This window comes from Anabrus simplex, chromosome 2 (genome assembly GCF_040414725.1).
Source record: "Anabrus simplex isolate iqAnaSimp1 chromosome 2, ASM4041472v1, whole genome shotgun sequence".
NCBI classification, from domain to species: Eukaryota; Metazoa; Arthropoda; class Insecta; order Orthoptera; family Tettigoniidae; genus Anabrus; species Anabrus simplex.
In genome coordinates, this window is record NC_090266.1 from 626,908,969 (window position 1) to 626,925,405 (window position 16,437).

General features: G+C 35.8%; 1 protein-coding gene across 3 annotated transcripts in view; it reads left to right on the top strand.

Moving 5' to 3' along the window:
• Positions 1–16,437, top strand: part of LOC136864280 (isocitrate dehydrogenase [NAD] subunit gamma, mitochondrial) — a 319,092-nt gene that overhangs the window by 186,353 nt on the left and 116,302 nt on the right. For all 3 annotated transcript variants that reach the window (XM_067141053.2, XM_067141054.2, XM_067141055.2), the window contains exon 8: positions 14,737–14,923. In XM_067141053.2, coding sequence (XP_066997154.1) covers positions 14,737–14,923 — 187 coding nt within the window. The remainder of the gene's footprint in view (positions 1–14,736; positions 14,924–16,437) is intronic.

Below are 16,437 nucleotides of genomic sequence, written 5' to 3' on the forward strand. Positions count from 1 at the left end.
TTCCACCTTAAAGCAGAGGTGGTTTGACACGCTCCTAATTTCAGCAGGTAGGGAATTCCAAATTCGACTGGTGGTGACTACAAATGATCTACTGTAACCAGTTGAGCGGTGAATGGGAATGCTTAGTACTGAGGTGGATGATGATCTGGTAGGAATACTAGAAGGTGATGCTAGATAATGGAATTGTGTGGCAAGGTATTCAGGAGTGTTGAGGTTCAGTAAACAATGTAACAGAGAAACAGTGTGTAAATTTTGTCGCTCTCTTAAGCGAAGCCATGAAAGTCTGTCAAATCCGGGAGAAATATGGTTAACCTTGTTATATCTGAAATAACTCTAACACATGCATTATGTGCCTTTTGGAGCTTGATGGAAAGCAAGGCGTTCATGTTACTGTATACTATGTCACAGTAGTCGAATATTGGCATTATCATACTTTGGATAATTTCCGTGGTTCCCTATTTTCATACCAGGCAAATGCTGGGGCTGTACCTGAATTAAGGCCACGGCCGCTTCCTTCCCACTCCTAGCCCTTTCCTGTCCCATCGTCGCCATAAGACCTATCTGTGTCAGTGCGACGTAAAGCAAGTAGCAAAAAAAAAAAAACTTTGGATAAGCAGTTTTCTTACATTTTGCGGGAGTAAATTTCTGAGTTTCTTAACACTCCAGTGATCGCGCAAAGACAAGTCACATCAGTGGTCGCGCGGATCACAATTGTGATCCATTTTTCTTTGTGATATACTGCTATTCTGTACTATTTATTCAATGAATACGATGATGCATTGTGAAAAGAACTTTATTTTCTGTACAACATAATATAATTATGCATCCATTTATAAAAAATACCTGAAAAATTACCGGACATTGTGATTTGTCTCACTCCCTCCATAATGTTTTTGAGGTATGTCACTGTCTGGTTCATTCAGCCATCGATTTATATTCGCATAGTCATCCATTTTGTACTTATATACCAATAATTAATATCAACTCATAAAACTGAGTAGATACATGCACATGAACTGAGACTAGATACTGTAATAAGGAAACAAACAAAGTCAAATTAAGTCACGTTAGTGGTCGCACGGACCACTGTTGTGATCCACAAGAATAAATTGTTCTATAACGCAATAACCATCAGTCAAGGTTAGCAGACTACTGCATTATCAGAGAGGGGATGGGGCACGAGGAAGGTACACAGATGCTCAAGGTCAACAATCATACCAAAAAACTGGAGCAAAAAAACTAACCGGCTGGATCACTATTGTGATCCGCGTGACCATTGGAGTGTTAAGGGAATGTAAGGAATGAAAAACTCGCTGACATAGACCTATTACATGATCGTTCCAACTAAGGTTTTCGTCCATTATAGTCCCTGAGTTTTTAACTGTGTCTTTGAATTGTAGCTGAGTGCCTCTTAATATTACTGGGTGAATATGAACGTCTGTGATGTGTGCGTGGGTTTTTTTTAGTAGCTAAAATAATACACTGCGATTTTTGGGCATTGATTTTTAGTGTGTGGTCATCGGTCCACTTGCATATTCTTTCTAGGTCGTCATTCATATTAGTTATTGCAGTCATAAGTCATGAGGGTGTGCATATGTATGTATTTGTAAGTCTTCTGCGTACACATGATATTGACAATCTTTAATTACTTGTGTTAGCCGCAGTTGCAATTCAGCTAGCGAGGTGAACGGACGTAGTGCTGAACATGCGGGAAGTACAGGAGTGCGCGAGCATGGGAGTGTCAATTGAACAATACAGATGTGCTATAGGCAGATGGCAGGTCCGATGTAGGAAGAAATCGTTACAAACGGTGAAAAACGATATCAACATCACTCGTACAGTAGTGTCATTAGTTGTAGTGATGGTACTATTAGTGATTGGCGGAGTGGAGATGAACCCTGGCCCAGGACTGACATGGGACGATATCGAGAAGATTAAAGAGATCATGCAAGAATGCCATACAGAAAAGACCAAAGAAATGCTACTAGAACAGAAAAATGATTTCAAGGACTTGAAATCATTTATACAAACAGAACTGAAGGGTATTAAAGAGAGTGTATTACAAAACAAAAATGAAATACATGGTTTGAAGAAGAAAGCACTGGAGGTAGAAGAAAAATTAAGGAAACTCGAGGAAAAAGAAAAAACACGGTCGAAAGAAGGGAGGAAGAAAAACATAATAATCTACGGATTGGCAGAACCAGGGAGAGAGAACTTCAATGACTTGATAGATAGAGTACTCTCTCTAATCAGAGAGAATTTGAAAATAGAGTGTAATGATAGTGATATTGATAACGCCTTCAGATTAGGAAGAAATATGGGAAAAAGACCAGTAAAAGTCTGCATGGTATCTGGTTTGAAGGCCCGTAAAATTTTGGAAAATAGCAGAAACTTGAAAGGCACGAAGATATGGATAAAGAAAGATCTAGACAAGGAAGAAATGGAGAATGTACGAACACTACGCTTTCATCAAGGAAAAGCTAGGCATTCGGGACTAAAAGCCTTTATACGTGGAAACAGACATTATATCAGACGATTCGTGGAGCAGGGCATGGACAGCTGGTCAACTACGTGAGCTAGGGCATTGTCCTGATACGTCAGATAAGCGGAAGTACAGCAGTACAGTGAGAGACGCCAGCACTCCTGAGTCAACAGGTACGTGTGCAATCCTACCAAGCAAGGACAACGAACTGGATGTTGTGACGACAGAAACCGGACATCACCAACCCAGGAGATCTACCCAAGAAGGAGATGTGATCCAGAGAAAGCAAGACACCGCAGGGAGAAAAGAAGAAAAACGTAAGCCAGCGTTAAATTTAAAGGACATATGGGCAAAGAAAGGATTGACTAGGTCAGAGGAAGCTAGAGGGTCAGAGGAGGAAATAATTAGTTCCCCAAGTGGATCTATTATACAAATAGAAAAACCACGAATAACGAGAAGCAAGGCCCTGGTAGCAGCAGATATACCTATGAACAAGTAACTAGACTGGGTAGTGGGATTAATCAACATAGAGGGTATACTAAGTAAACTGGGAAATGATGAATTTATAGATTTAATGAGAGAGAGTGAGATTATTGGTATAGTAGAGACATGGTTGCCGCCTAGTAAAAATGTGATAATACCGGGATTTAAGGTCTGGAGTAAAACAAAATATAAAAGGAGTACGAAAGGGCGTCACCCAGGAGGGATAACAGTTATCGCAAAAGATGAAATTTGCAAACAAGTGGAGATATGGGAATCAGGATGTGAGGACATGATCTGGGTCAAAACAAAAAAAGGAAATCAAAAGGGGAGAGATATGTTTATTGGCTTTGGCTATAACCATCCATCGGGGTCCCCGTTCGAGAAGGAAAATTTCTTTGAAGAACTCGTCGACGCAGTAAATCAGATAAAATTACTAAATGAAGAAGCAGGAATAATTATAATGGGGGATTTTAACTCAAGGGTTGGCCTAAATAATCCATTATACGATAAAGAAATCGGGGAATTATTAATAGAAAAAAGGAGCAGCAAAGACAAAGAGTGTAATAAAAATGGAGAGAAATTATTAGAAATATGCGCGATAGAGGAATTGTACATTTTAAATGGGGGATGGCCGGGAGATGAATCAGGCAACCTAACATATATAGTTGAGTCAGGAGGGAGTGTTATAGACCTAGTACTGGCATCTAGAGAGGCTTTAACTCTTATTAAAGAAATCCAGGTAAAAAATTGGACAGCGTCTCATCATTTCCCAGTTGCTATTCGGAACCTTTGAAATTCTGAGAATAGGCATGGAGTATATGATAGAGGATAATAACCTAGATGAGGCAATAAGAATGCTTGAAAGATCAATAGAAATAGTTGGTAAAAAAATGGTTGTGAGTAAGAGTAGACAATATAAAAGAAATGTATGGTATACGGAGGAGTGTAAGGAGAAGAGAAATCAAGTGATTAAGGCTTTAAAAAGGTATAGAAATGAGGGATCTCAGGCCTTACGAGTAGATTTTTGTAACCAGAGGAAAGAATACAAAGATTTAATAAGCGATAAGAAAAGTAAATGGCAGGACAAAGAATCAAAAATATTACTAAAGTACTGTAAGGAAAATGAAACAAAGAAAGTATGGAACAAAATTAGCACAATATGTAAGGGTTATAAAAGCTATGATCAAGTAAAAATATCTAATGAGGAATGGTTAACGTATTTTAAGGGGTTATTAGGGGGTAAGGACACATGGGTAGAGAACAGAAACGAAATTGGTATACTGAGACAAATGGAGTGTACGCTGCCTATACTAGACGATATAATAACCACAGACGAGGTACTAGATGTAATGAAAAAAGGGAAGGGCGGAAAATCAGGTGCTGCTAATGGAATTACGCATGAATTCTGGAAAGAGATAGGTAACAACGGTCAGATGATTGAAATAATAACTAAAATATTCAATAAAATATTTCAGGGAAAAAAAATTCCAAGATCTTGGCAGGAAGGAGTAATTTGCCCGATCTACAAAAGAAAGGGAGAAAGAACGAATACGAACAACTACAGGGGGATTACATTGTTGGACTCACTAAGTAAGATCTACACTGGGATTTTAGCGAAAAGAATTATGAAATGGGCAGAAGATTACTCTATTCTCTCGGTATACCAATCAGGATTTAGGAAAAGAATGAGAACTACTGACAATGCATTTATAATCAAAACGTTAATGGATAAGTACATAAGAAAGAAAGGTGGTAGACTATACATTGCAGCAATAGACCTACAAAAAGCTTTTGATTCAGTCAGCAGACGGGCTGTCGTTGTGAAGCTGGCCGGAATAGGAATGTCAATGAAAATGATTAAAGCCATAGAAGAACTATATGCCGAAGTAATATGTTCAGTTAAAGTCAAAGAAGATGTAATGATAGGAAAGATACACTCGAACATTGGACTTAAACAGGGATGTAAACTATCACCAATACTGTTTTTGCTCTTTATTAATGATGTAATAGAATGCCTAGCGAAAGAGAATAATACTAGCCCTTGCTTATACAATAAAGAGATCCCCGGTCTAGTCTTCGCAGACGACATCCTGCTGCTCTCACTAACAACAGCAGGTATGCAAAGTAACCTCAAAAAATTGGTGGAATACTGTAATACATGGAATTTGAAAATAAATACCAAAAAAACAAAAGTAATGGTTTGCAAAAGAGGAAATAAATTAAAAAGAAATGAAAGGCGATGGCTATTAGATGGTGTTGAATTGGAAGTTGTAAATAAATTAGAATATTTAGGAATAATATTAACAAAGAATGGGTTGTGGAAGGAACAGATACGCCATGCAAAAATAAAAGGTGTGGCCGCCCTATCAAGTATAAAGGCCTTAGAAAAGATGCCTAATTTGCAATACAAAGTACATAAAAATGTTTTTAATGCCCTTGTGGTATCAAAAGCACTGTATGGGGTTGAAATATGGGGTATAGAAGTTGATAAAAAAGAACTAGATATCATAAGTAACAAATTTTGTAAAATAATAATGGGCCTACCAGAATGTGCAGCAAATAGTGGAGTGAGAACTATATGTGGAGATATCAGCATCCAAGCAGACATAAGTAAGAAAATAGTAAAATATTGGTTAAGATTAAAAAGAGGAGAGGGGAGGGAAATATTAAATCTAGCCTACCAGCACCAGATGAGACACTTGGATGAGAATTATTGGTTATCGAAAGTAAAAGGTATGCTAGACAAAATAGGAATGGGGCTATATTGGGATAAGGAGATGAACGGTAAAGAAAACAGCTTCATTAAAATACTAACGATCAGAGTAAAGGACATAGAGAAACAGACGATCAGAGAAGAATGTGAAACCAAAAGAACACTAGTAGAATTCTGTGGCATTATCCAATAAATGTCAATAAGAAAAAATAGAATCACAAATAGGGAACTAAGAGGTGTGTTGTGGTGGCTTTTGGGTTTATACAAAAATAAGGGAATAAGTGAGAAACATAACGTAAATCAGTGTTTATTTTGTGATGACATAATGGGAGAAGCTCATTTACTGAGAACATGTAAGGGAACGGAGGCACTGAGAACTAAATACCTTGGTGATGAATATAAATTAAAAGTAGAAAGAGAGAAAGAATTTTATACAATAACCAAACTGTTAAATAGAGAATGGATTACCCCAGGAAAACTAGCTAAATTTTTCTGTATTCTAAGAAGCATGTGGAAGAAAGAAATTAAAATGAGATTTGTAATAACAGAAAGTAATAACAGTACAGGTAAATGATAGTAAATGTAATATACATGAGCACGATGATGACTGTACAACAAGAGATCTCGGAAATACTATAGTTATAAGTTTAGGACTATGTTTCTCTTGTAGTTGTTCAGTGTTCATTTATATTGGATGTTGTATATTGCTAAGTAACAGATTTAATTCAGCAGCATGCTAACAGTAAAGAGTTCCTTACAATCAGGTCGTGTAAGAAATTAAAATGAGATTAGCAATAACTGAAAGTAATACCAGTGTTAGTAAATGATAGTAAATGTATGTAGATGAGCATGAGGATAGACAAGTAATTTGTAACTATAAGTATTATTAGAGGAATGAGAGGTAATATGGAAATAGAAAAATGTAATAAGCAAAACATGATGACAATGTAAGTTAGAAGCGCAGCAGAGAAGCAATATGACGACTGTACAACAAGAGATCTCTGAAATAGCAGATGTGTATGAGTTATAAGAACGATATCTTCTAACCATATAAGTATATAATACAACTTTACAGAACATTATAGAGTTTAAGTCGCTAAGAAGTAAGGGCGACAATGGTTATAAGTTTAGCAGTATGTTTCTCTTATAGTTGTTCAGTGTTGTTTCATACATTAGGAATTGTATATTTCTAATTAGTAGATTTAGTTCATTAATATGTTAGCAGTAATGTGTTCCTTACAATGAGGTTGTTTGTTAGCCTGTTTTTAGTTTGCTTTGGGATTGTTAGTTTGTTCTGGCTGCTGTAGTATAGTACAGTTGGGATAGGAGGAGATAGGCCTATCCTATCTCAAGCATAGTGTTGACTCAGTACTCCTGCACGTGTAGATTAGAGTAAGGTGTGAACAATATTAAACCAGAGGAAACAAGTTGTCAATCAGTCAGCGAAATATGAGCCGAGTTATGGATTCCGTCTCGGCAGTGGAATACAGGCGAGGCAGCCTACATGTTGAGCTAGGTCATCCGCACACATGTGGGCTGTCACACGAAGGAGTGGTGAGGAAACAATATTGACAACTTAAGGGGTCTGCGAGGTTTCGATTTCGGAGCCTCATGAGACGGGTCTGGTCGTGACATCCCTGGGAAGGGTGGTAGGAGTTCCTCACCAGGGGGGATGTCGCGACCAGACAGATTCAGGTTAGATGTAGTATATATTCAATGTAAATTTGTCATTTTGATTCTAACTTTTCTTTTAATGTTATAACGTAATAAATAAAAATTCGTTCAGTTAGTAAGTTAAGGTAGGGAAGATACATGTTGTCCTAGACTATATAATATTGTTAATGTCTAGGACAAAATAATTCATATTCAGTATAGTAACAGCCAATAATTGTAAGAGGGTATTGTAAGTCATGTATCATAATTCAAGGAATTGCAATAAACGAATGCTCTCTCCCCAGCTCCAGGCGATCCGGAATTGGGGGACGGGAGTATTCTATTCTATTCTACTTGTGTTAGTCCTGAAATGAAGATCAAAAATAGGAGTGGCTCTATAGATTGCCATGAAGAGAAATTTTCACCTGCTGATACACACTGCCGGCGATCAGAGAGATAAGAAGACATCCAGAATAGTGTGCTTTGTGAGAGGTTAAGAGCACGTAATTTTGCCATCAGTATTTCCGTGTCAACGCAGTCAAAGGCCTTACTAAGGTCTAGAAGAGTTAGAACAATAACTTCTCCCTTGTCCATAGCTACTCCTATGTCATTTGTAACTTTAAGTAGGTAGTGCAATAGTTGTGCTATGATTGCTTCTAAAATTAGACTGATATTTGTCATATTCAGTGGACAGAAATCGTGATAAATACTTTATGGAATTTTTTGTTGACAATGGTTTAATGATGTTCAGCAAAGACATTGCCGGATTATGACGAAAATGGCAGCTCAAAAGTATGAGTTTAAGCAGTGAAGGTTATTTACAGATTATTCACAGCGAAGTTTGAAAGCAGTATTACTACATGTTGGAAATGAGCTTAGCATCAATTCCAGTTGTATATTCAGTACACTTAAGAGACTTGCAGTATCATGATGAAACTACTCCTTCGAAATATGAAGTTTGAAGAACACTCATGGCTTGTACGTGGTGACTGTAGAGTGACTGGCATCCTTCTTGGCCAGCAAGCATGGTAGACCAAGATGCCTTCTTATATATGTGAATGGGACAGTAGAGCATAACATAAGAATTGGAGTAGGAGAGAGTGGCCTAAGAGGAAAAAAACTGATATAGGGGTTGAAGAACATCGCGAATGAGCATCTTGTTAATCTAGATCACATTTTATTGCCTCCACTGCACATCAAATTAGGACTGATGAAGCAGTATGTGAAAGCATTGTACAGAACAGGAAACTGTTTCCAATACCTGTGTATCAGACACAAAATTGGATGAAGGAATATTTATTGAACCACATAAACATAATTTGGTGTGTGATGTACACTTTGAAAGTACATTGATGGAAATACAACAGCAAACTTGGAGTTTAAACAATGTTGTGCATTGTTTCCTTGACCAGAGTAAGCAGCCTAAATACGAGGAAATAGTGGAAGATATGCTACAGTTGTTTAAACAGTTAGGATACAAGGTCTCATTAAAACTACATATTCTAATGTCACATCTAGACAATTTTCAGGACAATTTGGCTGACACATCAGAGGAACATGGTGAACAGTTCCCTCAGGAACTTAAAACTCTGGAACATTATTGGTGGCCATACTAATTTCAGTGAAAAATGGAAGAGTATGTATAGGTACTTTAAGGCAGAAACAGGTTCCAAGAAGGACATTCCAGGAATCATTAATGAACAAGGAGAGTGTGTATGCGAGGATCTTCAAAAGGCAGAAGTATTCAGTCAGCAGTATGTAAAGATTGTTGGTTACAAGGATAATGTCCAGATAGAGGAGGTGACTAATACTAAACAAGTATTAAAATTTGCCTATGACAGCAATGACATTTACAGTAAGATACAAAATTTGAAAACTAGAAAAGCAGCTGGAATTGATCAGGTTTTGGGGGATATACTAAAGACAATGGGTTGGGATATAATACCATATCTGAAGTACTTATTTGATTATTGTTTGCATGAAGGAACTTTATGAAATGAATGGAGAGTTGCTATAGTAGCCTCTGTGTATAAAGGAAAGGGTGATAGACATAAAGCTGAAAATTACAGGCCAGTCAGTTTGACATGCATTGTATGTAAGCTTTGGGAAAGCATTCTTTCTGATTATATTAGACATGTTTACGAAATTAATAACTGGTTTGATAGAAGGCAGTTTGGGTTTAGGAAAGGTTACTGAAGCCCAACTTGTACGATTCCAGCAAGATATAGCAGATATCCTGGATTCAGGAGGTCATTTGGACTGTATCGCGATTGACCTGTCAAAGGCATTTGATAGGGTAGATCATGGGAGACTACTGGCAAAAATGAGTGCAATTGGACTTGACAAAAGAGTGACTGAATGGGTGGCTCTGTTTCTAGAAAATAGAACTCAGAGAATTAGAGTAGGTGAAGCTTTATCTGTCCCTGTAAAAATTAAAGAGGGGAATTCCTCAAGGCAGTATTATTGGACCTTTGTTTTCTTATATATATCAATGGTATGTGTAAAGAAGTTGAATCAGAGATAAGGCTTTTCGCAGATGATGTTATTCTGTACAGAGTAATAAATAAGTTACAAGATTGTGAGCAACTGCAAAACTGCAAAATGATCTTGATAATGTTGTGAGATGGACAGTAGGCAATGGTATGATGATAAACGGGGATAAAAGTCAGGTTGTGAGTTTCACAAATAGCAAACGTCCTGTCAGTTTTAATTACTGCGTTGATGGGGTGAAAGTTCCCTTTAGGGATCATTGTAAATAACTAGGTATTAATATAAGGAAAGAACTTCATTGGGGTAATCACATAAATGGAATTGTAAATAAAGGGTACAGATCTCTGCACACAGTTATGAGAGTATTTAGGGGTTGTAGTAAGGATGTAAAGGAGAGAGCATATTTGTCTCTGGTGAGACCCCAACTAGAGTGTGGTTCCAGTGTATGGGACCCTTACCACGACTACTTGATTCAGGGACTGGAAAAAAATCCAAAGAAAAGTAGCTCGATTTGTTCTGGGCGATTTCCGACAAAAGAGTAGCGTTAAAAAAATGTTGCAAAGTTTGGGCTGGGAAGACTTGGGAGAAAGGAGACGAGCTGCTCGACTAATTGTATGTAATCACTATCGTCAGTACGGACCAAAATTGAGATTAATGACTTGTAATATAGTAGCCAACCAGGCAAAATACCAAATGAACAAATTTCTTAATCTTAAAACAAAAATATGTAAGCTGAGTAAGGACATAGCTTTTTAAAAAAACTGCCTGAAATTGAAATTGATCCCAAAATTTTTATGATCGACGCAAAGGAAGAATTTGAACAGTACAACCGCCCACAAGGTACAAAAGAGAGTAAATGACATTTCGTTGAGGAATGAAATTAAAATAAGATACCAGAAGAAAGCCCATTTGAACTTTCAACTATATAAAACGCATTTAATAGTATCCCAAGAATTAGTCCCATTAGAATGGAAGTCATTCCAGCAGTATGTAAACAAGAAACTAACGCAGCTAATGGACAAAAAACAGACAACACTCGACAAAAAACTTATGCAAATAAAAACAACCCAAACTCAACATTCTAGGCTAAATACAAACAGAAGACAAATCCAATGCATTCCGTCACACCTATAGTAACAAATTTGACAAATACATAATTTTGGAATGAAGAGATAGAACTCTTATATAAAGGTCCCAAACATAATTGGCCTAACAAAAATAAAGAAGTCGATATTATAAATACCATCCGAAATAGAAAGTAACATTTCCAAATTACCTTGTGATGTACAAAACGATTTAAGAACTGATATAAAGAAAAAACTCCCAAGGTTAGCAGAAAACCTGAACACTAATTTTGACCCTGAACAACATACATTAATACGTAACATAAAGACAAAAATAGATAACATCATCATTGTAACCAAAGCTGATAAAGGAGGCTTAATAGTTCTATTAGATGGACCTGCATTTATCCAAAAAACAGAAGATTTTCTTAATGATAACAACTACACAATAGTAAACAAAGACCTGATAGCAAGAATACAACGAAACGTAAAATCATTGCTAAAAAAAATCAACATTTCTTTTTAATGACCAGGAACAACAAAGTCTCACAAACATGAATCCCAGCCTCCCTAAAGCTAGAGCCCTCCCCAAAATACATAAGAAAAATATCCCAATACGTCCCATTATTAACTGTCGTAACAGCCCAACCTACAAAATTTCTAAATACATTCATAGCTTCCTCAAAAGACACTATACATTTAATAACAAGCAACCATTAAATAATTCAATTGATTTTTGCGAGACCCTTAACGAATTCAACTTACAATCCCATCATATAGTGTGCTCTTTCGACTTAGTTAACATGTTTTCAAATATTCCGATTAAAGACACTATTGATATTATATACAACAATATCAGTAAATACAATAACCTCAGCAAAATGGAGATCGAAGAATTTATGACTATATTAAAATATACATTAGATAACTATTTCACGTTTAATGGTAGAATTTACAAACAGAACGCCTTGGCGATGGGAGACCCTATTTCGGGTATCCTAGCCGATATCTATATGGATACGATTGAGCACACAAAAATTAAAACCAACATAAAAGGAATTAGTTTATGGTTAAGGTTTGTGGATGACACATTTGCCATAATTGACAAGAATGTCACCAGTAGTAATGAAATATTAGATAAATTAAACAAGATTGATCGCAACGTAAATTTTACAAAAGAAGATGAAGATGGAGGCTCTGTAAATTTTTGGATATAAAAGTTACCCGATCTAACAACCCCTGTAATATCAAATTCACAGAAAACCTACACACTCGTCAATTACAATAAATAATTCTTCATTACATCCTGGATCACAAAAACAGGCATCTTTTTACAGCCTGATATATCGAGCCTTATGAATCCCCTTATCTCCCAAAAATTTGAGAACTGAATTAAATTATATAAGAAATCTTGCAGTAACCAATGGATATAAGATTGAAATGATAAACCGTCTGATATATAAGATCAAAAGCAAGCTATCCACTAACCTCAAACCAGATAGGCCTAACAGAAATAAACATGCCGTTTTCAGACTATAATAGCCCAACTATCCACCAAATTACTAATACCTTCAACAAGTATAATATATACGTAGCTTACAGAACAACCAATACTACACAGAACATATTTTTCAATTATAATAAAATAAATAATAATAATAACAGCAAATATTCAGGTTCAGGGGTATACAGGTTGACATGTTCGCAGTGTGGTTATTCATACGTTGGCCAGACTGGACGTAGTTTTATTACAAGATATATGGAACATTTCAATGCCGACAAACATAACAAATATTCCGCTATGAGTACACACATGAAGGAAACGGGCCACCATTTTACCTCAATAGAAAAAGATCTGACAATAATAACTGACAATAATAAGGAATACTAACAAGGGAAAACTACTAAATGAATTAGAAAATATTTATCTGGACAAAACATTTAATAAAGATCGCAACCTTAATGACGACACGGAGATTAAGAGTTCTTTATACACATTAATACCGAAGTTATTGAAAACAGTTATTCCAAATCAAAAGAAAATTCTGCATACATTAAAAGTTGTCAATTCAACAACTCCACTTATCCTCCCGAATACTAAACCTACAATTCCCCCTTCAAATAATCCCCCTCCCATACCAATACCAATACATATTACTCCGCCCAATTCTTCCCTCCCTCAACCCACTTCCCTACCTCCGCCACACCCATACAATACACGTAGCAGGAATGCCAGTCAGACTAACGCTAATAACAGAACAAGATACACTCCATGGAGTTTTAACTTGTGTTTGTAACATTCGCGTCAAACTTTCTAATCATGATATCAAAAATAACTATTAACATCACAACATCTCATTCCAATTTTATATGATCAATAAGTGTAATGTTCTTAGTTGTAATTATTTGTTTTAAGGTTATCCATTGTGCTGATGATGCCCATTAAGAAGGGCGAAACATGTTCACAACCTTTCTGTTATTTATAAATATTTAACCACAAAATGTGGTATTGTAAGTGTTGACTAGGTTAACATTAAATGTATATTTTGTAAATTGTATGTAATCACTATCGTTAATACGGACCAAAAATGAGATTAATGACTTGTAATAAGTGGTATGTTCCGAGCTGTCAGTGGAGAGATGGCTTGGGAGGACATCAGTAGACGAACAAGTTTGGATGGTGTCTTTAAAAGTATGAAAGATCATAATATGAAGATAAATTTGGAATTCAAGAGGACAAATTGGGTCAAATATTCGTTTATAGGAAGGGGAGTTAGGGTTTGGAATAACTTACCAAGGGAGATGTTCAATAAATTTCCAATTCCTTTGCAATCATTTAAGAAAAGGCCAGGAAAACAACAGATAGGGAATCTGCCACCTGGGCGACTGCCCTAAATGCAGATCAGTAGTGATTGATTGATTGATTGATTGATTGATTGATTGATTGATTGATTGATTGATTGATTGATTGATTGATCGATCGATCGATCGTTGGGGAATAATCTTGATGTCTGACTACTGCTGGTGTATCACACGTGAAGGAGAAGTGACACACAAAAGAAAGGACATCTTTCATTCATGGGCAAATGTAAAGGGATGTAATACCTCCACCTAGTAATTGTTCAAATCACCATATGTGCTTCTTCTAATTCATTACTCTTTTTTTTTTAATACCATTTTATTGTTCCATTTCGCCTCCCATCTTCCTGTAATTGCTTTCCGATTTCATTAAGTACAGGTTTCGATGATGGTGCAAAAAGCTGACATGCTGTAGAGAAGCAGGCTTCAGTTTCATGATTAGCGCAATCGATTTAGTCAGAAACACATATTTTCATGCAAACCCTGGACAAAAACTCAAAAACCCAAAATTTATCGACTTGTGTTATGGTGTTTGTGGATATATCTGTATCGGAAGTGAAACTTTAAAGTGCCTACTGACTGACTGACTGACTGACTGACTGTGTGTTAAATTTACAGAAATATATTATTTATAAGAACTAACTTAAATATAGTTATATTTAAAATTATAGTGTTTATGAAAGTGATAAAACTATCGAAATGATAAGCTAATTAACTTAGAGTTAATGACAACTATATAAAGCAAAATCTGCGGTGTAAAATGAAATAGCAAAGCACTCTAAAATGGTGAGTTGTCACCAGTGCTAAATAAGTTCCCTTGTTATTTATTTATTTGTTTATTTATTTATTTATTTATTTATTTATTTATTTATTTATTTATTTATTTATTTATTTATTTATTTATTTATTTATTTATTTATTTATTTATTTATTTATTTATTTATTTATTTATTTAACATTTTGTCTTATACATTCATATTTTGATGTTACAGTATGCTGTTTTTGAACCTGGAACACGTAATACAGGGACTGCAATTGCTGGCAAAAACATAGCTAATCCAATAGCTATGCTTAATGCTGCTGTAGATATGTTGGAGCATCTGGGTCATCGTTACCATGCAGATATCATCTCTAGCGCTATTAATAAAACGATTAATGTGGATCGAATTCATACTGCAGGTATGAGGTTTTCTCTGACATCTATAATTCATTCTTAAATATACAATAATTATGAAGCACGAAATAGAATCATTTATGCCAACATATATTTTATTGAAGTCCAAGGCAAGGTAATTTTTACTTTTGGCTTCTCTTTTTGTAGTAAATGTGTAGAAATATATCCAGCAGATCATTGTTTAATACATTATAACTCACTGTCTTAATAATAGCAATGCATTTTCGTTCTTGTGATTTTCTGTAGGTGATACTTCACTCAAAGTAAAGTAATTTAAGACCAGTTCCACTTGTTGATGAAAAAGTAATGTTTCTTACTAGGTACTATCAAAAGGGGGTGATCAATTGTCAATACCGACCATAATGAAATTTATTACTTGCGATCTTAATACTGTAGGTCATTGTTCAAGTGTGGTAAATTTACTCAGTCATATGAGCAAGTGTCTACCAGTAAGAGAAATGTAACAAATTTAACTGTAATGACTAAGCAAATTCACATTGATCCAAAAATACATTATTAAGATCTTTCAGTAGGATTTTTGTGCAAACAATACAAATCATAATGCCAAAAGAAAACAAAAAAAAGCAAAAAAAAAGTTGATACAGGGAACATGTAGCTGCCATGGCATATAAACCATAAACTTAAAATACATTTTCTCTGAAAATAAACATTCCTATCTTCTCAACTTGGGCTGGAAGTATTTTCAGAATTTGTTCTTTAGCTATTGTATTCTCATCAGGGATGTTAGGGAACACAAACACTTTTCTGCTGTTTATATGTGGGCGTAAGTATTTGACAGCCACATCCCTTGAACGAATATTTGAGGCCGTGCCAAAAATACTGCCTCGTATGCTCTTTGTTCCTCAACTTGTATGTATAATCTGCAACAAGGAAAGCCTCTTCTTGCAACACCAGAACATCATTATCTTGGTCATTACCTTCCCTGTGTGTTTCATCACATTGATTTTCACTGCTGCTTCTAGCACCATCACATGTTTCTGCACTGCTTTCACCTCGGCGTAAGCCACAGCCAAAATTAGACTTCCCAGGAACCCAGGAAGAACATTTCATATGCGGCGGCAGGAGGTAACAGGTTGTGTTGGAGGGTAACGAGCTTCCTTGAGCATTTCCTTCTTCCTCATTTAGCACTGATTGTCCTCCCATTTTTTTCAGGAGTACTTTCTGCACTTTATTTTGTAGGGTGGACCAATTTATACCATACAAATCAAATGCTTTTCTATAAGACAACTTGCCACTTTTAATATCATGTATGGCTTTTACTAATAGTTTTACTAATATTATTACGAATAGTTCTGAAGTAGCTCCTTTCTGCTTTTGATAATTTCTAGGCATTGTCCAAAATCACCCAGACTGCTTTCAGTTTTCAATAAAATGTGCGTAAGACACTGCTTTTGATCTCACTAAGAACCATAGTTATAATGCATTTCTTCTGGCCGCAACAATTGAAAGTACCCACTTAATGATAATGCATGAACTTTCAACAATGCCAGTGCACACT